Here is a 26,138-nt window from a genome sequence, read left to right as displayed (position 1 = left end):
CAAGATCAGCCTCTTTCATATGTTAAACATCCAAAGTACTTTGGCTTTGTTTTAGATCAGGAGATTACGAGCAACGGACACATCTCAAATCTGGTGATCAAGAGCCGTAAGAGACTGAATATCCTTAAGTACATCTCTGGCAGAGACTGGGGTGCTGACGCAAAAACACTCAGATCAACATACATTGCACTAATCAGGCCTATCCTTGAGTATGGATTCCCGGTATACTTCTGCGCCTCGACATCTAACCTTCTCCAGTTGGAGAGAGTGCAATTGAGTGCGGCTCGCATCATAACAGGCCTAAGAAACAGTTGCCCAAATGATATAGTGCTTTATGAGGCTGATCTCCCTCCCCTTGGCCTCGTTAGAAACTCGAAACTGGTGAAATACTTCAACAAACTAAAAAGCTATGAAAATCAGAACCGTACATCTGAATATCTGTCCAGCTGGAGTAGCAACCAGAGACTCAAAAGGAATAGCCCACTTGGTCTGGCCGACAAACTGGATATTATATCCCATTCAGTGGAGTACTCATCTCTAACACCCTGTGTTAGTCCGACTGAGGGACTCCTTGGAGTTCACTTCCACTCTGAACTACCGTCTCAAACCAACAAAAACTCTGATGTCCCTGAATATCTACGACAACTGGCTCTGGAGGTCATAAATAGTATCCCGAGTTACGCTACTCTTATTTATACAGATGGGAGTAAAGACGAGTCAAATCATACTGGGAGTGGTATATATATTGAGAATCCTTCTGTACGTCTCTCTCGACGCAACCCAGACCACTGCTCGGTCTTTAAGAGCGAATTAATAGCTATTAAGGAGGGTTTAAATCAAATTCTCCACTCCACAGACTGTAGTGACATCTGGATTCTTACAGACAGCCGTAGCTCAATTCAACATCTACAGGACTGGAACCAAGTAAATGACCTAGTAAGCATTCAAATCATCAATATGCTTAAAACTATTTCAAAGCGAAGAGACGTCCACCTTCAGTGGATCCCCTCCCACGTCAACATTCCGGGAAATGAAACCGCGGATGCTTTGGCAAAAAGAGGCTGCTCTGAGATGGCCACGACTGATTACGACCTAACCTTTGAAGAAATTTTCTCTGCGGCGAAAAATAGAGACCGGCATGTCTGGCTAGCTCCTCCAGCTCATTCTTGGTACAGTAGACCAAAACCAGGAGGTGCATTACGTTTCAAGGCCGACAGACAGGACCAAACGGCCATCTCAAGACTCTTCAGTGGGCACCTGAAATGCATGTCATTTGAATCCGGCCGTAAAGTCTTCCCAACGTGTCCCAAGTGCCATCTGCTGCCGGCCTCCCCGCAACACCTACTGGATTGCTTGGGGCTCACTCTTGAGGATGTCCGCGACAACCCACTCCTGGTGCTCGACTTTGCGAGGGTGCATGGAATTATGGATTTGATCTAGCTGTCGCTAGATCCTGAAGGATTGGACACAACAACAACAACATCTATGAACCAATTTTCTTCATCAGCAAGAATGAATAAGCTCGGTCTACTCTTATTATTAGTCTATGATTTTAAAAGCCTTGCTTAAAATAATTACAAACTTGTTTTTGTTATCAAACACAGAATGGCAACAGTTAAAAATTTTAAACCATTGAGATAATCCATAGACTAATAATAAGAGTAGACCGAGCTTTCTCATTTTTGCTGATAAAGAAAATTGGTTCATAGATGTATCATGTGACTAGTGGAAGGGCTTGGCGAAGACTTTGGCAGCATGGTTGCTAGATGGCAGCATTATCTATAGTTTGGCACTCGACATGTATTTTAAGACAATGTGTTTTCATTAAAAAAAACTTCCAGGTGCAGAGATTGAACTGTTTTTCTTTTAGTTATGCATTATTTTGACATTAGTAACAGTTTTTGATTAGTTTTCGGTAACTTTTATTTCATTTGGAGCTGTCAGCGTTGGTGTGAACGAAATGGCGTAAACGTTTTGCGTTAACGCAAAAATGAACTAATCGGTATCTTAAATTGAAACTGTAGGTAAAAATCTTACCGTTTGCTGATTCTTCTTGGTCACTTGCATCTTTTATTGCTTAGAGAGTTATTGAAATTGACTAAAGAAAATGCACAATACTATCTAAACGAAAAACTCACTATATTAACAAAATATTTACAACTTAGAATAACAAATTTACAAATCGGACTCCATAAAAGATCATTCTTCCGTGTTCCATCAATTCTATTTATTTTATTTCTCGCTGGCGTTGATCGGCTGCTACGATTAACGCCCGCTGTTGCTAGGATATCCACCAGTCACATGGTTTGGTTTATGAGCAGCAAAAGGGTTGCCATAGCTCGGTCTACTCTTATTATTAGTCTATGTTTAAAATAATTTTCAATTTTCATTCTTTGCTTTGCTTTTGAGATTTATCAGGAATTATGATAGTCGTCAAGTTTTGGCATATGTAATTTTGTTTTTGTTGGGAATATTGCTTCCTCGTTAAGCATAGGGAGGGATCAGAATCATAAGAAAGATATAGAAGAAAGTTTCATGATGGCCACAACATACTAGTTAGCTCTTTTTTTTTTTTTTTTTTTGAAATTTAAGATAAACTTGACTAAATTTAATATTGTTAGCTTCTCTTATTCGTTTTCGCGTTCTTTTCAAAATTCTTTACAATTACAATTACGTAAATATCTGAAAATATGTTTCAAATGAATATGCTTAACCCCTATGCAAATTTTTAAGGCACTATATAATTTCTAAATATTATCTTGCCAAGTATCAAGCGAAACATGACAACAAACCAATACCGGTGGCAACAAACTACAATTTGTTTTACTAACAAGAAAAGGTTTTTTACCAAAATTCAGTACAGTTGAGACAAATATTTAAAGAAAATATCATAAAGTATTACTGCAGTAGATGGTAGGATTAAGTTATTAATGGAACAAATACATTCGAAATTACACTCGAAATTCACTTTTACAAAAGATCAGGGAAAGAGAAAAAATAAAAACATGATGCACAAAAACGGACAAAACGGAGATTCATCTCACCGTAGTGAAAATATCATTTTGCAATCTTTCCGTGATTTTAAAGTCAACTTTTTACATCAATAGATTGATTTCGGTTCTGTATCACGGAAAAAGAAATATGTATACATTTAAAATACGAGTAGCTATTTAATAAGTGAAATTGAAAATTCTTAAATTAAAACTATTATTTATTTTCAGCTAATACCGAAAATACCGGTATTTTGCCTAAGTAAATACCGATATTTCGAAACTGCAAAATTGCTCGAAATACCGGTATTTGGTATACCGGTATTGCAATCTGCATAATCATACGAGATGAGCGCTGACGATTTTTTGCATCCCGAAAATCCCCCCCCCCCTCCAACCCGGATGGGCCAGGCCCCCGCGGGTTGAGCATAACGTCTTACAAGACATTATGCTCAACACCAAAAAACTGATTTGTAAAATAAATTTAAAGCATAAATGTATGGAAATAAAAAAAAGAGTTTGATTGTTACTTTCTGTAACTATGACAGCGTTTTCTGTGACATCATTGAGATAAGACTTTCAATCGCCTTCGGGGAGTGATAAGCGGACGGGCATGCAAAGGACAATGGGGAGGATAATGTAGGTTGCATATGAAATAAGTGTTACCGATAAAATGTGATTATCTATTCATGAACGTGATGCATTATGAAGTTTTGAGTTCAATCGAGAGATACCAATCAAGAATTTCATTTGAAGTAAGTGCAAGAAGAAATTACTTGAAAATATATGTAATTCACTATGTAATTTTAATTTAAAAAAGAAACTATTGTAACTTTTACGTGACTAAAATAGCTCCGTTGTGGTAATTCACATAATTTTTGAATCTGTATTTACTTTTGGAATGGCAAATAAGAATTTTATCTCTCAAAAGCATTCTGTTATGAAATTAGAAGTTATGAAATTAGAAAAGAAGTCTGTAGTGTTTAACGTATATGTATGTATACTAGGTCAATAATTGGCAAGATATTTACCTTTCTGTTTATTTATCTCGTCTTTTTCCATCGATTTATCTTCGCGCACTCATATTCTCGTTTATACATCAAATTTTATACCGCTAATCTTTTTTTTTCTTTTCAAATTGATAACTTTCAGTCATATTTATTTACTGAACTCTTTGCAAAAAATTTGTGCTCTTTTTTTTTTTACTTTCCACATTCTGCCTCTTAACCCACCTACTTGCTCTCAAAGGTTTGTTCATTTGATTGTGCGACAACAAACTACTGATATCTCAGCAATATCTATATATATACCTATTTATCTTACATTTCAACCAGTAGAATAAAGGGGGCACATGTGAACGTGGTTTGCCAAGTGAAAATGCATATTAAACTAATTAATAGACTAAACTTTATTATTGCAAAATCATTGTATGAACATTCAAGTAAAATTTTAAGGGCTTACTATTATTTTTTTAATTAAATTATTAATTTTTTTTTTCCATTTTTTCAAGATTGTTCCGAGATAGATGATGGGGCATTTGTAAACAAAGCAGATAATAGAATATGTAAACTGAACAGTTCCCATAGCCTCCCCGCAGTATTAATATATTATTATAAATGTTTGAATATGTATAATTATTATTTTTATACAATCAATTTGTAAATTTAATCTCAATTATTATTATTATTATTAAATATTTATTTTTATTTCAAAAATAAATTTGTTACTAAATGGTTGGTCAAGAATTTAGTGTTACAGTATAAAACTTACAGGAAATAAAAAGAAGAAAAAAAATTTTTCATTTAGTTAAAAAATGAAGCTTAAAACAATTTTAAAACACATTATGATACTCAGTTTAAAATTTAAAAGCAATATATAATAAGAATAACCTTTACAAGATAAAATATTCTATGTTTATTACCTGTTAATCCAATGATCAGAACGTGATAGGAAACTTTAAAATTGGACAGTGAGCAGAATAATATATTTGAGAAAAATATTTTCTTAATGACACAGTTTGCTGTACAATTCAAACTGACTCAGTACCTATGGATTACAAATAATTCAATGTAATTAGTATTGGAGGGAGTGAAGGCTTTTATTCATGAAACCGCGACCCTAAGTCACGTGATCGATTTTAATGCAAATCATTGGAAGAAATCAGGTTTCTTTTGCTTGTTTCACGCAAAACGCGCCAACCATTCGTCGTTGTTGAGTCACGTGACTTGGGGTCTTTGTGCAGCTTTTGCTAAGCCAATGATTGGACTTGCTCCCTCCATTTTAACTCCTGCTCTAAGGTATATACGTATGTGTTTCATATTAAAATGTTTTTCATTGAAATACAATGCCTGCAAAAAAAAAAATTTTAAATGTGGGTCGCAAACACGATAATGTGGGGTGACCAACAATTATGGCATGCAAACTTCTTATCATGATTTGACTAGGCATGCTCATCCTAATGATGTGAGAAGATTGGAGCACAGTGTAGCTGGTCGGTCGTTTTACATCACAACATGATCATGCCCAGGACGGTCCGACGCCCGGGGTGAAAGTTTCCTGGCGCTCCACCCCCGTATACACACAGAAAAATCAAGTTAGTTATAACATCAATGCATAATACATACTTATTTTTTTACCTAATAATAAACAGAACAATCAGAGGGCTATGCATAATACAAATTAAAACACATGCAATTAATCTGTTTCGAATATTTGTGAAAAATTAATGCTCCAAAAACTTTTTGAAAAATGGAAATATTGAAAATCCCAATTTTTATGTAGTAAAATGTTATCTCACGAGATAAAAAACAAACAATACCCCGAAAAACAAATGAAGGTAGCTTTAAAAACGCTGGTTTTAGAAGATCTTCGGTAATGTTGGTGGGAGGAGAGGTTTGGGGACTTTCTTAGATAATTTTCGGGGACGCTCCCCCGGAATTTTTCTGAATTGAAGCCCTGAAAATGAAAGTGGAGAGGATCTTCGGAAACAAGGAGGGGGATTCGGGGACATCTTGGTTTTTTCTGAGGTGATGTCCAATTTTTTTTTTTTTTTTACGTATTTCTTATATCATGTAAGGCTTTGAAAATTTCGGGGGGGAGGGGAGTCTGACCCCCTGACCCCCCCTGGCTAGGCCTTGCCAATCATACGGTTAAATTTTGCTTAGATATGTCTGTGTGATCAATATCCGACAAGTATTCTGTTTTTAAATAGTTGATTTATAGCAAGAGATATATCCGTTTTTTGTTTAGGTTGAACAAACACTAAGTGATTTTATGCAAGCAGAACGCAGTCCACAAAAAAAAAAAAAAAAAAGAAAGAAGTTAAAAATACAAAGTTGTTTATTTTATTAAATAAAATTTACACAATTTCTGTTGTGAAATATTTATTTACTACACATTATTTCGTTTTAGGAGAACTACGAAACACAGAAGGGGATTACTTACTTAGATCTTCAATTTTTTGAAAAGTGTTCCCTTCCTTGTCTAGGAAGGAAGATCATAATCAATGGATGTAGAGGAGCTAAAAGGTGTTATATCATCACAGCAATCATATCAAACATTGCAGGATGACTCAGACGCAACCCAAAGCCAAGATAATACTCCAGTAGAGGACATTTCTTGTTGTACAAAGGTAAAAAATGTGTTATTTAGGTGTGGGACTTATTATAAATCTCTCAAGATTGAAGTGTTAGCTTTTTTCGTCATTTTTTCATACAACATGACTGGAATTACATCCACCACCCTCATCATCGATAAGGCTTGCTTAGTGCATTTCGAATACCCACGGAACATCTGTTCGAACTTGGACAGTGACAACTATACCGACATCAAAACAAGTGTAGAAAAACTGGCAACTAATTACCAACTGTGTCATTCCCTCATACAGGCAGTGCCTGCTGCAATTTTGGCCAATTTCATTGGCCCTTGGAGCGACCACTACGGAAGAAGATTCCCTATTCTTTTGGCCGCATTGGGGATGCTTTTGGATTCAGCAGGGTCTGCCATCTGTGCATATTTCTTGTACTCCAGAATTGAATACTTTTTCATACCAGCCATATTTTCTGGAGTGTGTGGCGGGAAAGTGACTATCATGGCCGTAGTGATGAGTTATGCATCTGACATAACACCAATCGAAGGGAGGACCGTGAAATATGCTTTCTTGGGTATGTACATAGGGTTAGCAACGGCAGCAGGTTCCACATCAGGAGGATGGATATACAACTTCTTGTCCTATCCAGCTGTTTACATTTGTTCTGCTGTTGTATTCGGCCTCGCCATTCTGTGGGTGATTTTTAAGCTTCCCGAAACCCGAGAAATGGACAGCGAAGACAAGTGGTCAGAAAAACTCAAAAATCTCTGCTCATGTGACACTCTGAAAGAGAGCTGGATCGCACTCACGAAGGAGAGACCGCATCGTGGGAAGATACAAGTATTACTGTTGATCGTATCTGTTATAACTATTGTCATTGCAAATTACGGTGAGTTACTTCCATTCCAGGTGCTAACACCAATCCTCTTTTCATGTTTTTTATTTTAAGTGTCTTATGATGCTATTACCCAACAGTCTAATACAGAGGTTCCCAACCCATGGGCCGCGAACAGTGTGTTACTGGGCCGTGGACACTGGTCGAGAATCTGAACCAAGATAAATCTTGGGGTTTCAAATTCCGTTTTTTTTTTTTTCTTTTTTTGCGAAAATTCACTTTACGAGTAGATGTACCGTCACTCAACAGCTCTCCCTGGCTCATAACAATAAGGAATTTTAAGATTATATTTTTTAGGAACTTTCACCTATAGTTAAAGATGAAATCTAATGAATCAGAAACGCTTTTAAAGAAAATTGCAATTTTCTTTAAATTCAAGCTTGAAGTTAAAAATACTCCTCCTTTGTTGAACTGGCATGACTAACCAGTGAATTTAGACACTTGAGGAACTTTCAGATAACTTTACAATTTGAATGATTCTTTTCATAACAATTTTCAAAAAAAAAACACAGAAATGCATTGAATGAATGTTGCGAGTTATTTGAGACTAAACTTATCTAGATATCAACTTCCTCGTGGAGGAAAAAAAGCATCAAAAATCCCATGGAGCTTTAACTTTGATAACAATGAAGTTGCAATAAAGTTATTTTCTATCTTAAAAATTATTTTGAAAATTGCTCTTGTGCAATATATCTGTATCAGTAGGGCAGCATGAGAGGAGAAGGGGAGGACAGTTATGAGCGGAGGCTACACCCCTCCCCCCATCCCAGAAAGTAAATTTTGGCTGTGTAAGTTATATATAGCAGTTAGTGGACCTCAATGGTGTTTTCTACAAAACTGATGAGCAGCGCAACTAAAAAGGTTGGGAACCGCTGATCTAATAGCAAGCATAAATATTAAGAACGTTTCTACGAATGTACAGTGTGATCTAAATATAACCCAACTTTTTAGTGATAGAATAAAATAAACGTGGTAATATGTTTTAAAGCTAATATTTATTCAAACTAAGATACATTCAATTCAGTACAACGTTTTGAATAATTAACCATAGACTTTTTAAATTCACCTGTGTCATGGCTGGAACATCATCGTAAAAACCTTCTTTCATTGCAGTTTTCAATTTCGAGAACAGAAAATAGTCACACGGTGATAGATCAGGCGAATGAAGAACAGCAGGATCATTTTCATATAGGGTTAGCAACGGCAACCTGTTGAAATGATGTCTTTGCAATCCTCTACACGATCAACACTTGGTTGATACTTATTTTTATTATAAAAAATGAAATAACGGGGAATTAATGGCCAAGTGAAATGGCGAAATATTTACTCTGCTTTTAGTGCCACCTACAGCACATGTAGTCTGTTCCAGTCAGGAAAAAAATACCGCCAAAGATTAAAGCTTATGGTAATACTGGCAACACAAAAATTGATACTCATATTGTAATATTTTGTTGTAAGTCAAAAATTATTTTGATATTATGAAATGATAAAGATTTTGTTATAAATATTTTGAATATTAATTGAGACTTAAGAGCCATTATTTTGAAGTTCAGACAAGGTGTGGCAGTGACCATTTTTGATTTTTATAATTTTTTATATGTCAAAGTAGGTCATGAGAAGTAAACATTCTGAAATTTTTAGCCTTCCAAAAATTTTTTTCCGCTCGTTAAAAATTCCCAAAGTTTGACGTTTTGCAGCGCTTTTTAGAAAAATTCTAAAAGTCGCATTTCAGTGCGCTTTAGCTTTTTACAGAAACTCCACCCCACGGTTATGTTTATATTTATTGGTTGTACTGTATCTAGTGATGATGACTCCATAGTTATTTTGGTTGGGGATTGTTGCTTTCTTCGGATAAGGGGTCACAAAGTATGGATTTTATCAGTTTTCGCGCAAGTTGAACCTGCGTTATTTCCCCCAAAAAGCCACCCCCCGAAAAAAATGCAACATATACTGAAAGTTTATACTATTAAGAGAGTAAATGGCACAAAATTTGTTTGAGGTTTAATTTTTTTTGGGAGAAAAATACCCAGATATTTTTCAAATTATCAAAAATTGTGCTTTTTTGATCGCAATTAATTCAAAACAGCATCACTAGGAAAAAAAAACCTTTTATATATTATGGTACCTGGCTATGTGTAAAACATTATGAAAAAGAAAGCAGCATGGGATCTCTTCTTGTTTTCCAGAAAAAAAAATTTTTTTGTAGCTCATTTTATGCGTTTTCTCGTAAGTAAAACGTGTGTCCAGTATACAGATTAGATCTTCTAAAACTTTCAGGATGTACACTGTAAAAAATCTCGGAAAACTCTCTGAATATACAAAAAAGTTTTCCGTAATACACAGATTCGTACGCCCTCCGCAGTTTTCTGCTATAATCAAAAACGTTTCCCGTTTAGCAAGAAAGTAAGAGTCGACGCATGCGCAGCTCACACGGCAATTTTATAGTCCAGCAGCAAATCTAAACTGAAACTTTCGAAAGCACGCAATGAAAACAAGTGCTGACTCATGTATGCGAAGTAACACTCATCAAGGGGATTAGCAGAAGTTTTGTTCCTCGCATGAATTCACTGAAGATAATTTTAAAGTCTTATATTTTCTTGCATATGTATCGTCATGAGATTGAATTTGAAGCTATGTCACTTATTTTTAAGTACGAAGTGCAAATTCTCGACGCATGCTCGCGGAAGGAATACAAACTGAAATTAAAAATCAAATGTAACTGCCGAGAGGACGCCATGTAAATTCATTGCGTCGCATAACTTGTGTAGGTAATTTACTTTTTTTCTTGGATACTTTTCTTCTTTCTACCAAATGGGTAATTTTTGTTGGCAGAATTTTATTCTGTCATAAAAATCACCTTTTTGGTGACCAAAGCCTGCAAAAGACCACCACCGACGAATAGGTAAGTCGCTTTGCAACTCTATTACTTTAAAGAGATTTAGTTCATATAAATCTCGTTAAAAAAAAAAAAAAAACTATTTTCTTCAGTATCATTTTTTCGTTGTGAACTATTGCAACTTGAAAATATTTTACATTACATAGAACACACATTTCAAGTGCAAGTGTGTCTAGTTTTATTCTGTAAAATTTATGAATTGAAGATTATAAAAAAATTTAAATAAGTGTTATTGTGCACTTTGTTTTTATGTGTCAATCTCAGTTAATATTTGGCTGAACATTTATTTATCAAGCATTATGAATTAAATGTTATAATATGCAAGTTGTCAGGTTTGATAGTTCGTCTTTAAGGTTGCATGTTTTTATTCTCTTGTAAACAGTGTAGCTAGATTGTATGAAGTAAAAAAAAAACTATCTCTTGTAATTAGGAACATAGTGCTTCAGTATTATCTAAATGACGACATCTCTTTAAATATTTGCATTAGCGAAACGCTTTAAATTAGTTAAATGTGTATTAATTTATTTAACAAATAGATACATATATGTATTTAAGAGTGTCTTCATTTTTTTCGTTTTACGAGCCTCAATTTTACCAAAAGCAAAAAAAAAAAAGACTTAATAAAATAATTTTGTATTTTTACACCATATTAAAGTATTTGACTTATAATTTATATGATACTTTGATTTATAATGTATATGGTACTTTGATTTATAATGTATATGATGTTGCTTTTTCAAGGGGAGGTGGGCGCTTCATAGCATTTTATGGGTGCACCATCACTCTTATGGTGGGGGGGGGGGGGGGTATTCTCGTATATATGAAATTGAATAATCATGTAATAGAGTTCAATGTTTTAATAAATAAAATATATAATGCATTTTGCGCACACTCTAAAAATAAAATCAGTAACCTATTTTGAATAAGTATTTATATTTGTGATGAGCTGGAAAAGGGCAAGAACAGAAGAATCAACCCGAATGGTTCCAGCAGGGGGACTTGGTGTCATATTTAAACTCATCAATTTCTCTGTTGGTACTTTTCGGTACACTTTGTTCGTCAGAGAAATTGACTTGAGGTGAACGAATTCCGGAACGCGAAGGGTAGGTAAGTCCTGTCAAATTTTATCCGAAGATAAAAGCTATCAAGTTTGATACAAGATATGTTTTTAAGTTCTGCATTAAAAATACAATATGTTGATAGTTTTGTCTTGAAAATATTGAGAGAAAAACTGAAGTTTAAGATTGTTTAACAAACAATCCCCACTTTTCAGAAGGTACCTCCCCCCCCCCCCTCCAATTCCCCGACGATTTTGTGATTAGGAATGAAACTACTAGATTGTTTCATAATTTTTCAAAAATTTATAACTGTGCATATGTTATGCTGTTAACCATGCTATTTGTCATTAGAAATTCCAAAAAAAAAATCCACGAATGATTCTAAAATTGCTTGTATTATTGCTCTTAGATATGAAAGAATTGAAAATGATATGGTATGCAATACTATAATAAAGAATTATATTTTAGAAAAAATCACGGAAAAAGGATTCCGAAATTCTCGGAAACGTTTTTGAAAATTGTTTGGAGAATTCCGAAATACTCGGAAACGTTTTCGAAACTTTCATGAACCACAACTGCACAGAATACTCAGAAACATTTCTGGAAATTACGGAAAGAGGATTCCGAAATGCTCAGAATCGTTTCTGAAAATTACAGAAAGAGGATTCCGAAATACTCAGACACGTTTCTGGACATTACAGAAAGAGGATTCCGAAATACTCAGAAACGTTTCTGAAAATTACAGAAAGAGGATTCCGAAATACTCAGACACGTTTCTGGACATTACAGAAAGAGGATTCCGAAATACTCGGAAACGTTTTTGAAACTTTCATGAACCACAGCTGCACGATATACTCAGAAACGTTTCCGGATTTTTTTTACAGTGTAGTAAGAATGTATATATGTGTGTATTGAGAAAGAAAAAGGCTAGTAGTACTTTATTTTTCTGATTTTTACAAATTGATGGTATTTTAATTGCAGGTAATTCAGAAAACGATAAATCGGTATCATATATATATATATATATATATATTGATTTATCGTATCAATCCCAAAATAATTCTTTCTTATTTATGTCCGTAGCAATGGAAGAAATATCTTGACCAATATCTGCTTCACTTTCCTCTAAATGTCTATTTTCTATGTCATCTTCAAATACCTCTAAAAGACTGTCGGCTCTTGATAAATCAGTATTATCCGTTTTTTTTTTTCCTTTGTATATCGGCTAAAAGCAGCTTGAATTTGACTTTTTGTCAGATATTCGTTCGGTTGGAATATTTCTATGTCTTCAATCATCTCTGTTCTCATTGCATGTTCTGCAACAAAAGAGAAAACAAAGAAGAAAACATTTTGGAAATCTCATGTGAGGGGTGGGCTCTCCCAACTCGTAAAAGTACACGATTTTCATTGAAACAAATAGAATTTCTTTGTGAAAAGTTCCTTTATGGTAAAAAAACCGGCAGAAAACAGACGTCCGACCAAGTAGAACACGCAATGAGAACAAAGATGATTGAAGACATAAAAATATCCCAACCGAACGAATATCTGACAAAAAGTCAAATTCAAGCTGTTTTTAGCTGATATCCCAAGCAAGAAAAAGCGAATAATACTGATTTATCAAGAACCGACAGCCTTTTAGAGGTATTTGAAGATGACATAGAAAATAGACATTTAGAGGAAAGTGAAGCAGATGTTGTTCATGGAATGTCTTTCATTGCTATAGACATAAATAAGAAAGAATTATTTTGGGATTGATACGATAAATCTATCCATCTATATATATATATATATATATATATATATATATATATATATATATATATATATATATATATATATATATATATATATATATATATATATATATATATATATATATATATATATATATATATATATATATATATATATATATATATATATATGATATCGATTTACCTGCAATTAAAATACCATCAATTTGTAAAAATCAGAAAAATAAAGTATTGCTAGTCTTTTTCTCTTTCTCTATACACACATATATACATTCTTACTATATCCTTTAGTTTTAGCAGATCTAATATGCATACTGGACACACGTTTTACGTACGAGAAAACGCATAAAATGAGCTACAAAAGAATTATTTTCTGGAAAACAAGAAGAGATCCCATGCTGTTTTGTTTTTCATGATATTTTACACATACCCAGGTACCATAATATATAAAAAGTTTTTTTCCCTAGTGATGCTGTTTTGAGTTAATTGCGATCAAAAAAGCACAATTTTTGAAAATTTGAAAAATATCAGGGTATTTTTCTCCTAAAAAAAGATTAAACCTCAAATAAATTTTGAGCCATTTACTCTCTTCATGGTATAAACTTTCAGTATATGTTACATTTTTTTCGGGGGGTGGCTTTTTGGGGGAAATAACGCAGGTTCAACTTGCGCGAAAACTGATAAAATCCATACTTTGTGACCCCTTATCCGAAGAAAGCAACAATCCCCAACCAAAATAACTATGGAGTCATCATCACTAGATACAGTACAACCAACTAATATAAACATAACGGTGAGGTGGTGTTTCTGTAAAGAGCTAAAGCGCACTGAAATGCGACTTTTAGAATTTTTCTAAAAAAGCGCTACAAAACGTCAAACTTTGGGAATTTTTAACGAGCGAAAAAAATTTTTGGAACGCTAAAAATTTCAGAATGTTTACTTTTTATGGCCTACTTTGACATATAAAAAAATTAGGAAAATCAAAAATGGTCACTGCCAAAATTTCCGTTTTTTGTCTGAATTTCAAAATAATGGCTCTTAATAATCGGTGCAGTTAAGTTAATATTTAGCTTATTTGTATTTTAAATATTTTGTACAATTAGTGAAGTTCATACGGGCAAAGTGAAAAAGTTTATCTCGTTTATACTTACTCAATCATGTACGAAATTCCTTACGTAGGATTCATTGATTAATTCCTTCATTTAGTATTAGTTTATTCATTCATTCACTTATTTTCTTATTCACTCACTCTTTTATTTACTCATTTATTTTTCTTCATATCTTAATTAATTATTTTACTTAATTGTTCCTTTAGTGTTTCATTATATTTTCATTTATTCCTTCAACCTTTTATTTACTGATTCATCTGATCAAAAATATTTTTTTATACTCGAAAAGAAAACATATAATCTGTATACATAAAAGTAAGTCGTGTTAGTTACACAATTTATAACTCAAGAACTGCTGAACCGATTTGGCTGAAAAATGATTGGGGAGGTAGCTGAGACAAACATAGGATACTTTTTATCCCGCTCGACCGCGTTCCCGAAATATTTGTAATTGAAAATTAAATGTTTAATTAATTGTTTAGTTCTATGAATTCCTAAGAAATGGCGGGGTAAGTTAACTAGAGAGGGTGCTGGCCGACAGTGTCGATAGCTACACTTTTGTGGGACTGTTGTGGTCAGCGAACTGATTTTTGAATTCGTTTTCTTTTTCCTCGATATTCAGGTACATAATTTGGTTTTGTAGGATTTTTCTATTGGGTTTTGTTTTCCTTATTTCTACAACGTTTGTTTTTGTTCTTATCATTGAAGATAGTTATTTATCTAAGTAAATAATTGCATTTGTCGTATTATTCAATTGTGATTGTTCTTTCTAACGTTTTTATTATAGTAGTATTTATTTGGCGAAACATTTTAAATTGCAGAATAAACCCCACTTTACTCGCTAAAGGGCAGGGTTACGGTAGTGCGGTTGCTTAGCGCGTTAAGCGATGAACTATACAGTTGAAGGATTTTGAAAGGATTTTGTTGAAGGCTACTGTTAATTTTTTTATGTGTTTTGGCGAATAGTTTTAAATTCCAAAGATAGTCTAATAGGTTTTTGAAAACGTATGTACGCATTTTAGTTGGAAAAAAAAAATGATCATTTCACATCAGAAGGGATGGAAGGGATCGTGCATTTTTTTATTCAACGGACTTCTTTTAAATTCTTAGCACGAGCATCGCCGTGAGGGTACTGCTAGTAATTAATATGTTAAAGATAATGCAATACATATTTGATATTCATCAGGACAAATTCAACATAATCTTGTTAAACGAAAGTCGTAATTTTGTTAATCACGCGGAAAATATATCTTTTTCATAAGTGGTCACTAGACCCTCCCGCAGACCACCCCTGCGCATCGGTTAGGAACCACTGTTTTACATCACTTAGTTGTAAGAAAGAGTGTTCTACCTTGGGACATTTTTCATGTTTTAATTTTTGACACCAATTATTTGAATCAAATTAAAAATCTAAAAGTCACATTAAAATACCCCAACATATTTCTATGCAATATATTTTTTTTACAAATCAGGCAGTTTGAAAATAAAACATTGCCAGCCATTTAAAGTAAGTTTTCCAAGCTGTCCCAAGGTACAACATCCTATTGTACCTTGGGACAGCTCCTGCTGTAATATGGGAAAGTCTTCATGTTTCAGGAAATAACCATATACTTGAGACAATTTTGCACCAAAAAAACAAAACAAACCAAAAAAAAATAATAATTAATTTGAATTGTGACATTTTGAATTCATATTATGTATTTCACAATCACGAGTTGCGACAGGACACTGCTCATTGGTGTTATTGTTTCTAGAAACGGCTCCTGTCCCCCCAAGCTTGCCCCTCCTCCTGGGCGGCTACGTGTGTATAGTTTTGTGTGTGTGTGTGTGCAGGCGCGCGTGCATGCATGTGTGTGCGTAGACCTGTGTGTATTTGTGAGTGTGCCTGTGTGTGAGCATGTGTGTATGCAGGACATGGACGCCTCCCACCAGGAAAAGCGGATTCCGACGCGCCTGCAGAGGCCGGTGGGTGGTGGTGCTGCAGAGGCCTCTGGTCCAAGCTGAAAAAAGAACCACAACGCCAAGGACGGTCAAGTGAGAGCAATAAGCAATAGATTGCTCAAAAAAATCATGGTAATGAATTAAATCATGAATAATGAATACATTAACTATGAATTACTATCTAACATTAAATGTGTTTAAAAGACTACATAAGATTAGAACACTGTTCCTTGATAATAAACATATCTTAATTATTAAGAACCAATTATATGTTGTACCTTGGAACGTATCCTACGGTACAAAGTGTTTGACTGTCCCAAGGTACAATCACCACGTGGTTTAAGAAAAACCAAAATGATGGTCAATCTAGATGCCTTATCATTATTTTCTCATAAGCAAATTATTTAAAGTACTTCTCTTTTATAACAAAATAAAATTCAGTTGATTAAATTTACAAATTCAAAGACAGAAAATAAAATAAAAATGAAGAAAATATTAACATTGGAGTTATAAAATTTTCTTTCTCTCAGAAAATCGTCAATTTTACGCATTTGATGCTGATTTTTACTACGGCACCATTTAATGGTAAAGGTTACTATTATTGATTACAAAAACTTGACTGCTAAAAATAGGTTCTTAGAAATTAGCAGTTTCCCAAGGTAAAGTACTCTCCCCTATTACAACGTCATACTTTGTGGTACGTTTTTGTTATGGTATGTGAAATGTAATAAATCATTTAATATCTTTCAGGTACTGACGATATCGATTACTTATTCGTCCATCATCAGTTTGGTTGGAGCAATACAAAATTTTCCACAGTAAAATCTGTTTATACTGCTATTGGAATCCTCATGTATATTATCGTCTTACCTACTTTGAAGTATTTTAAAGCTGGTGATCCAGTCTTGGGCCTGATAGGAACAACTTCCACTTTGGCGCTAAATGTTGGCATTGCAATTGCGTATAAATCCGGAATATATCACTTAGGTGAGGAATATTTCAAAAATGTTAATTCATCCTTAAAAAGAACTTCTAACTCTCAATATTGGATATATTCTGCAGTGGGAAGGAAAAACACAGTACTTACAGAAATGAGGTTTTGAGATATTTGACGAAAAGTGTTTTGGATTCCTTATTAACAATTGAAAAATGTTGGAAATTTGACGTTTTTTTTCTCGAAAAAATGCAAAAAAAGAAAAAAGAAAAATTTGCAGATTCTGCGCTTTACCTTCCCACGACAGTATTATGCTAAGACAATGGTACAATGATAATATTATCAGTGGGGCCAAACGTTTTACACCCAAGGTTCGCATCACACTTCAAGACAGATTTCACGGGCCAGAACTTATATAAAAATGTAAATATTTAATTTTTTCCGAAATAACACGAAAAATATACAAACCAAGAATTGCTTGTTACTTATTTTATAAATGCAAAATTTGTCCTTTCCAGGCACAAATTTCTGAATATTGTGCTTTAAATTTGTAATTATTTGCCTACATCTAGAAAACTAAAAAAGAATATTAGAAAAAGGAAATTCAGCCGCCTTGGAGAAAGGATTTGATCAGCGGAAGCTGCTGCCGTAGTGTCTCGGAAGGGTGGACTGTTTTTTAAAAGGTTACTGAACATGATGTTCGATTTTTAACACTAAATCTAACCGGCCACGCGGGTAAGCTCCGCGGGCCCCATATGAGTCACATTTAGAGCACTACCAGAGCTTCGGAGTCGAACTAATTTTTAGGTAAAGGAGTCTGAGCCCGGAGTCGAAGAGAGTCGACTCCGAGAGTCGGAGTGGGTCATTTTCCCTCAGAATCCACAACTGAGAAGTGTTAAGCAATGCTTGATATTTTAAAAACTGAAATTTTACAGAATGACTTAAATTATGACCATTCTCCTTATAATAATGCACAAAATTTCTGACTAGCATCATACGCTTGTAAGGTAAAATATCAAGTTTGTCCGATCAAAAGGCAAATAATTAAGGTTTTTCCGAAATTGAGATCCAGAAGTAATGTTTCTTATCCCGCTCCAGGTGCAGTTTTAAGGCTTCGTGGGACATACCTCAACAATATCGCTCATGTCTTGCACTAATAAAGAAAATTGATTAAAGAAAAAGAAAAGTACTTCAGATGCAAACATAATTCTTTATTTATTTCGACACTTACCTAAAACAGTTTTTTTTCACAAAGCTGATACCCTTTTATGATTGCACTTTCCGCAGATCTAAGAAGATTTAGATGATTTTCAACTTCGTGCTTAGTAATAGCGCAGCCAGTGGCGGATTTATCAGATCGCAACTGCCGCAATTGCAAGGGATACGAAAAGGCACATGAAAAATACTTTATGTCGCTACACTGTAAAAACGATTCAGAAAAGTACTTGGAAAATAAAGGGCAGCTGGTGTGCCAATTTTCAGCCAGTAACATATCTCGCAAGAAGCAGGAAAGTTTTCGCCTTAAACTCAGTAACTTTCTTGAAATTATCCTGAAAAATCCGGAAACCTTTACGTTTAAAGCCAGATGTGTCTCTAGAACTTCAAAGGAATCTGAGACAGAAATAACATAACAGCTCCAGAAGCAGTATTGCAATCAAGGCTAAAACTAAGCCAGAATTGCAAGTCATGATTGCAATTCTTGCAAAGCTCAGTAGTTCAAAGACTAATTCGCTCCTTTTAGGAGCTTAATCAGTCAGGACGAGGCGTAACTGAATCATAGTGGATACAACCTTATAAGTACTCTCAGTTAATCTTTAAACTGGGAGCTATAAATATTTTTTACAACAGAGAAAAGTCTGCATTCCTGCAACTTGCAGGCATTCAGGAAACTTCTTGACAATGATAGTTGATATTTCCAGGAAGTGGATGAAAACCATTAAAATCCCGAAACGCTACACGGAAATACTCAATAACGTGTCTGAATTTTTTTACAATGTAAGTTCATCTCAAAAGGGCCGCCAAAAATGTATTGCGACGGGCCTCCAAACCTGCAAGTCCACCACTGAGAGCAACCTGAATTTACCCTCTGGGGGATGAGGATTTGATCATCACAGCCCTCACATGGATATGAACTGTCATATTAGGATTAGCAAAATGTGTTAAAACCAAGGGTTCTGGTGGGTTGACCCTTAACCTCCACTCGCACCTGGTGCCAGGTATTACGCACGATAGCATATTTATTGTAACCCATGATACCGCATCCATTAGCATTTCCTTTAATGCATCAATATTGAGGATTAGTGCGCAAGCACTTTGTCACAGACAAGACGAAACCCCAGAGGGAAAAGTATGCACTGAGGTTTTTTTTTTTTTTTTTTGATAAACACCATTTTAAGTTTCGATGTTCACGCCACAAACAACGCATTAACTAATGCTGTACCGATGGAGGACTTGATGCGGTAAGGATTGAAATAGAAATGGAAATGCGTAAAACATTCTAATAGTGTTTTTTTTTTTAAATAAATATTCTTTATATGTGCAAGACTTTGTAAACACACAGTACAGTACATCGGACATTAATGTATTATATAAACCCCATAAAAGTCTTAAAATGCCTTTAAAATTTTCCTGCAAGTGATGAGAAGCATTAATAACGGAGAATATCAAAACGAAGCCCTATTCGGATTTAAGTTGAAATCTGGTGTCAATTCACTATGGATGTTTTAAGAATATTATAAATCTTTAAAAATATTTTTTGCTTTATCTGCAGCAAACATTGCTGGACTTCTGAACTATTGTGCCTTATTAGCTTGTCAGTCAAGAATATCGAAGCTTGTTTGCAATGAAGATTTAGGTATGAACAAAAAATTCAATTCTCTGTGTTTAGCATTATTATCTCATGTGATGGAATATCATTATGTTTTAGCGAAAAAAATGTTAAGTATTCTAGGAAATTTGAATTTTATTTTGAAATATGCTTTGTGAAATTTTCATACAATTTGTTCATTTATACTTAAACTTTTACCTTTATTTTACGAGTTGAACCGCGCCATTGCTTGCGGACTCTCACTGGTGTGCTGAATTAATTTTGGCTACCAGTTTTTTGGCACTCTCAGCTTCAATGAGATGGCATCTACCTTCAGCTCGGGTAATAACCATTCCAGACTGATGAGTCCATAACAAGGAAAAAACTGCAGTCTCCGGATGTCACAACCGCGCTGTCAGCATATTGCATGTTGATCATTTGTTTATCGTCTTTGAATGTCATTACATCGCACTTGTACACTGAGAAAAATGAAGTTTTCAAAAATGAGTACATTCATACTTTCAAATTTTCTTGAAACCTTTTGTTTCAAACATGAGTGCCCATGTTTTCAAATAGCGTGCTGAATTATTCCATACTCAAAAATGAGTATATAACTCGGTCAATACTCAATTTTGAAACTATTATGTATTCGAAAATAAGTATAAATACAGTAGAGTCTCGAAAATCCGAGTCTCAAAAGTCCGAGGTTCTGCTTAATCCGAGGTGCTTTGTTAATATTTTTAAGGTATACATTTTATAGACAAAAAATGTTTTAATCTGAAAATTAAAATATTTTGCTCTATGTAAAACTTCCCGAACTTCCCTAACAATATACGATAAGGTAATAAAAAGAAATTGAAAGGTTTATGTCAATAATACTTGCAAAGTGACATGAAATATTCTTTGACTGTTAGAGATGGATTAAGAAATGCCTAGGAGAAAGTAGAAAGTAGATTGATACAAAACTTTAAATTAAAACATTGTTTTGCCCCAAAAGACGAACAAGCAGCTCTTTTGGAATATCGGATTGCAATTTATAAGGAAAGTGCAAAACTTGACGCTGTACTATAGATGAAATTTTATCCTTTTATGACTAACGTTTTTTATTATGTGAGGTACATACGTACGCTCACACATAGCAGCAAATGTCATGACAAAACTCATCAAAACTTATTCGAGGACGATAAAAGTGCAGTTTTTGGTTGCCTGCAAGTTTACACACAAGCACGTGGAGACATCAAGAAAAAAAATTAATCAAAACTTGTTTAGGGTTAATTAAAACTAAAATTTATGTTGATATTTCAGTGATAAATTTTTAGAGTAGACAATATTTCCTTTTCATAGCGTAAGGAAGTAAACAGCGCGTGTCCTTTGGCACGTCCTTATGTATCAAAGAATTTTTCGGATAATCCGAGTTTTCAGTAATCCGAGGTGGGACGAGCCCCAATTACCTCGGATTTTCGGGACGCTACTGTACCTCAAAAATGGGTACATGTTTATTTGAGTATTTAATGAGCATTTGCATGTTTCAAATTTAAATATCACATAGTCGGAGCCATTTTGACTCTGCGATTTGTTCAAATTTGAGCACTTTTACGTCATTTTGGAAATTGCTGTTTTAATAATATATACATTCTAAAGCTCTACTGTTATGAAATATTTCCATTCTAGGTAAAATATTCTCTTTCGTCTCTACCGCTGAATCTCTGAGTCCAATACTCGCCTCAGTGATGTTAGCCCAAATATTCCGTAGCTCTCTCGACTTTTTCCCTGGAATGTCTTATGCAGTTGTAGCTTTATTCCTCGTACTGCCAATGGCAGTATTCATGTAAGTATTATTTGTACATGTCATAAGCGATGAAATGTTTCTTATGATGTTTTTTGTGGCGCTTGAACAGGAAAAACGATAAGGAGCTAGTAAGATGGGATACAGTTGCAGTTTTGACGTTGTGCACCTCGGGCCAGATTTTCAATAAATTGATCTTTTTAAAAAGTTTTTCATGCGATGTATTTTTAATAAATTTTAAGCCACAGAATCCAAACTTGTTGCATCAGCGTGCTTTATGTATTTTTTTTTAATTTTTTTTTAAATTAAATATTATTATTATTATTTTATTTTTTATTTTTGACAAAATTACGAATTTGTTAGGGCAAATTTAATTGGCAACTCCAATAAACTATAGGGGCGCTGCAGCCACTGTCTAATAATGGCAAAACAAAGGTAAAACAAACAAATACCGTAACTTATAACTTGCTTTGACGCTTTGTGAGTGACAGTAATTTTTCGTCGTGTTTGTGAGAAGCTTTCTTTTCTATTCTTCAGAAATTACATTACATCAAAAACTGTCTAAAGCCTGCAATTTACTCGAAAGAAAACACGTGTAATGGAATGTTTTACCTTTTTCTTTAGTATTGTTAATCACCGCAAAGTAGCGTATTCGAGCTTAGCTCTGGAGTTGCGAATTCTAAACATAATGGAAAATCTTTTTGTTGATGACTAAATTTTGAAATATTTTACAAATTTTATACGAGATTTCTAAATTAAAATCTTTTCAGAAAACTCGAATCAAAATTACTGCAAAATTCGTTTTAGTTCAAAGATACTTACACCGAATCTGATACAAAACCTTTATAATTTGTTAGCACTTTTACGAGCGAGAGATTAAACAAAGAACTTAAAACAAATTATAGTTTTAGAAGGGAAAAATTACCGGAAAAAATGTTAGATTTTTTTATTTTAAAACACATTTTTATAAAATTTCATTTAATGAAACGTTTTTTAAAGTGTAACCTGTAAAGGATTAAGTCCTTTTTGTGTTATTTATTTAACATTATTTTCAATAATACTTTATGTATTGTTTGCACAAAAATTTATTTATTTTTTTATTTTATTTTATTATTATTTTTTTGAAAAATTAAATTTAAACCTTTGTACATTCCATTTCAATGGGATACTTTTCCAAAGATGTATCATAAAAAAATTACAAAATATGTATGCCGCAATGCAGCTGTTGCTTTTTTTTTTTTTTTTTTTTTAATTATTACTGTTGTTGTCGCTTTCATTATTATATTTATTAACAGTATTTTTTTTTTTTTTTTTGGACATCACTACAGAATTTATTTTTGAAAAAAGGTTTTAATCACCCGAAAAAAAAGTCATTGTTCTTTCACTTCATATTGCATCAAAATGTGTAAAAACTTGGAAAATTGAAAGACATGCATGTTTAATCTTTAGTGGACAAAGTTCTAGGAAAATCCGTTAAAAATATTCAATTGTATTTTCTTTGACCGCCTTTTTTCAGACATTCGAACCACCTGACGAAACGCTGTCATGGATCTTTTTAAAATTTACTAATTTATTAGTCCATTCAGGTAAAATTACTAAGTTGCCAAATAGTTTTACATTTTTCAAGGGCAAGAAATAATTTCTAAACTGTCTGTTTTAACCAGTTGCTTTCTCTCTTTAATATAGAGCGAAAGTGATCACAATAAGTAAATTTCGGTGCAACTGCTGTTGCCATCTGTGAAGGTCGAAGGTATTAGAAATTAATAACGCAGAATACAATTCGTTAACTTCTAAATTCAAATCTTGAAATTTACCAATTAACAATTTGATTTAAATTGTTTGTATCCATCAACGCCGTCCTTGTATTGCCGCCAGGTATCGTGACCAGGTATTAAGGAGACGTTGGTTTTAATACCACATTCAAAACAAAACCAAAAACAATAGATTGTTTCATGCTGCCTTAAAATATTAAATACACTCTATTATAACTTCGTTATTTCAGATGGATGACACGTCTGCAAAAACTTACTTGGGCTGAGATCAAAGCCAGCCGTCCGGATGAAAACTTCTCCAGCTCGGAAGGAAAATAACTCTACAAAACTCGTATCCAGTGATAGTCATGAACTCTCGCAATGTATTTAGGACTTCATTTGAAGGTTCCGATCATTTCTTCTCATGTGAACTCCTTCCAAAATCTGTACGAAGTTGGTGAACCCCTTGTACCCAAAGTAATAACTGATATATAAGACAGCCACTGATAAGTTTCTTACAGTACATTTAATAAACCGTTTGAATTCTGAAGAATTTTCTTGTCTTTGTCTCATTGTCTTGATAAAATTAAAAAATTCTCTAAATTCATATATTTTTGAAAGGAGCTGCGAATCTAGACTAGACGTTAAATCCCGGTTATCACAAATTTGCCATTTGAACTGCGCTTGCGCGCGGACTTGGCCTTTTGGGCTTTCTGTTTTAAGATTTCGTGTTGCTTGTTTATATTTAGGATGAGCGGGAGTCCCACCAAATTAATGAATGCGATTAGAATATTTTCACAGCGATTTCGTGATACATTATATGAAACTACGGATATGAATAACTGATAATCTTAAAAGAAAAATGACACTTCAATAATATTTATTAGTTTGGAAATATTTATTTCACATAAATGTAAAACACGTTGTGTACTTCAAAAATGATTGGAATATTAGCACAGAAATCCGTCTTTTGCGGATATTTTACCTTAGGCGTAAACAACTTAGTATTACATTTTTACTTTCTTCTATATCTAATATATAGAAGAAAGTATTGGATTCGTGCAAATTTTCGAATTTCGAATTTTGACGGATTCGAACGTTTTGAGGTGTGCTGAGTCCATTTCGACTATTTTTGGAAAATGTCTGTCTGTCTGTGTGTGTGTGTGTGTATGTATGTGTGTGTGTATGTGTGTGTGTATGTGTGTGTGTCACGTCTGTGTGTGACCAGTTTTTTGTGGCCGCTCTACAGCAAAAACTACCGCATGAAATCGAACGAAATTTGGTACACATATGTGCCCCTATGTGAACTTGTGCCCATTGGTTTTTGGCGCGAATTCCTCCAAGGGGGGTGGAGCAATGGGACGTTTTTTGAGTTACACGTGCTTGCTATTCCTCAGGAAGTAACTGGCGGAATCAAACAAAATTTGGTCCATATGTTGCCATTAACAGGAGCAGGTGCTGATTCAATTTTGGTGTCAATAACTCAAAGGGGGGTTGAGCTATAGAACGTTTTTTTGGCGTCAATTGTGACTGCTGTATCTCAAGAAATAATGAACGGAATGAATGAAAAATTTATCGACAAGTAGCCCTTAGTGGGTATAAGAGTTGATTTTATTTTGGTGTCAACAGCTAAAAAGGGGGTAGCGCAATCACCCATTCTTTTTTTCCATTGTGAGTGCCCTATCTCAAGAAGTAATGCTGCGTTCTGGTTGAAATTTGGAATATATGTGAATCCATATGTAAACAGGCTTTGGTTCAATTTGGACGCCAATCGCTCCAAGAGGTGTTGATTTATTTATTTATTTATTTATTTATTTATTTTTTGCGAATAAAAATAGCTTTATTAATGCAACAATAAGAAAAATAAATCGTAATAGATTGTCGTCTGCGTATTTCTCGTGATTTTAATTGTATGGAAATGATCGGAAATATTATCTCAATGATTTAAAATTTTTAACTGTTGCCATCTTATGTTTGTTAATAAATAAAATATTTGTAATTAATTTAAGCAAGGCTTTTAAAATAACTTTCATTTTTCGCTTTTTGCTTTGCTTTTGCAATAATTCAGACATTGGAATGGTCGTCAAGTTTTTTCATGTGAAATTTTGCTTTTGTTGGAAATATTGCTTCCTCATCAAGCATGGGGAGGGATCAGAAAAAGGAAAAAAATAGAAGAAAGTTTCGTGATGGCCACAACATACTAGTTATTTGTGTTGAAGGCTCGGCTTTGTATTAAAAGTGATACTGCGATTCTAGTACGCTCTTCTGAGGTTAAAAATTTGGTCCTGAAAGAGGACACACAAATCAGACACCGAATCCATTAATAATTAAGACGCAAAATTCAATCTTTACCGAGGCCTAAAAACTAAATCAGAGAAAACTTTGTGATTTCTAATTTTTATCTGTTGCTATCTCATATTTATTACCAAATTTAAAATGTTTAATTAATTTTAGCAAGATTTTTGAAATCAGCTAAGTCCGTGCGCAAGCGCAGTTGAAATGGCAAATTTGTGATAACCGGGATTTAACGTCGAGTCGAATCTAGTTGTTTGGTAAGGATATACTGTGTACATTTAATAAACCGTTTGAATTCTGAAGAATGTTTTTGTCTTTGCCTTCTTGTCTTGAT

At 33.9% G+C, this 26,138-nt stretch overlaps 1 protein-coding gene across 1 annotated transcript; it reads left to right on the top strand.

Moving 5' to 3' along the window:
- The first annotated feature begins 3,633 nt into the window (after positions 1 to 3,633).
- Positions 3,634 to 24,269, top strand: LOC129234426 (solute carrier family 46 member 3-like). The gene is made up of 6 exons (XM_054868425.1): positions 3,634 to 3,745; positions 6,402 to 7,468; positions 16,983 to 17,219; positions 19,937 to 20,020; positions 21,644 to 21,800; positions 23,761 to 24,269. Exons 2-6 carry the CDS (start codon positions 6,496 to 6,498, stop codon positions 23,846 to 23,848), a joined length of 1,539 nt encoding a protein of 512 aa, XP_054724400.1. The 5' UTR covers positions 3,634 to 3,745; positions 6,402 to 6,495; the 3' UTR covers positions 23,849 to 24,269.
- The last annotated feature ends 1,869 nt before the right edge of the window (positions 24,270 to 26,138 follow it).

Source organism: Uloborus diversus, chromosome 1, assembly GCF_026930045.1.
Source record: "Uloborus diversus isolate 005 chromosome 1, Udiv.v.3.1, whole genome shotgun sequence".
Taxonomy (NCBI): Eukaryota; Metazoa; Arthropoda; class Arachnida; order Araneae; family Uloboridae; genus Uloborus; species Uloborus diversus.
This window is presented reverse-complemented; position numbering and strand designations above follow the sequence as displayed.

Excerpts from the sequence above, each read along its gene's own strand:
- LOC129234426 (XM_054868425.1), top strand. The coding sequence starts at position 6,496 with ATGGATGTAGAGGAGCTAAAAGGTGTTATATCATCACAGCAATCATAT. Across the intron at positions 7,469-16,982 it reads TATTGTCATTGCAAATTACG|GTACTGACGATATCGATTAC; the intron begins GTGAGTTACTTC and ends AATATCTTTCAG. Across the intron at positions 20,021-21,643 it reads TGTTTGCAATGAAGATTTAG|GTAAAATATTCTCTTTCGTC; the intron begins GTATGAACAAAA and ends TTTCCATTCTAG.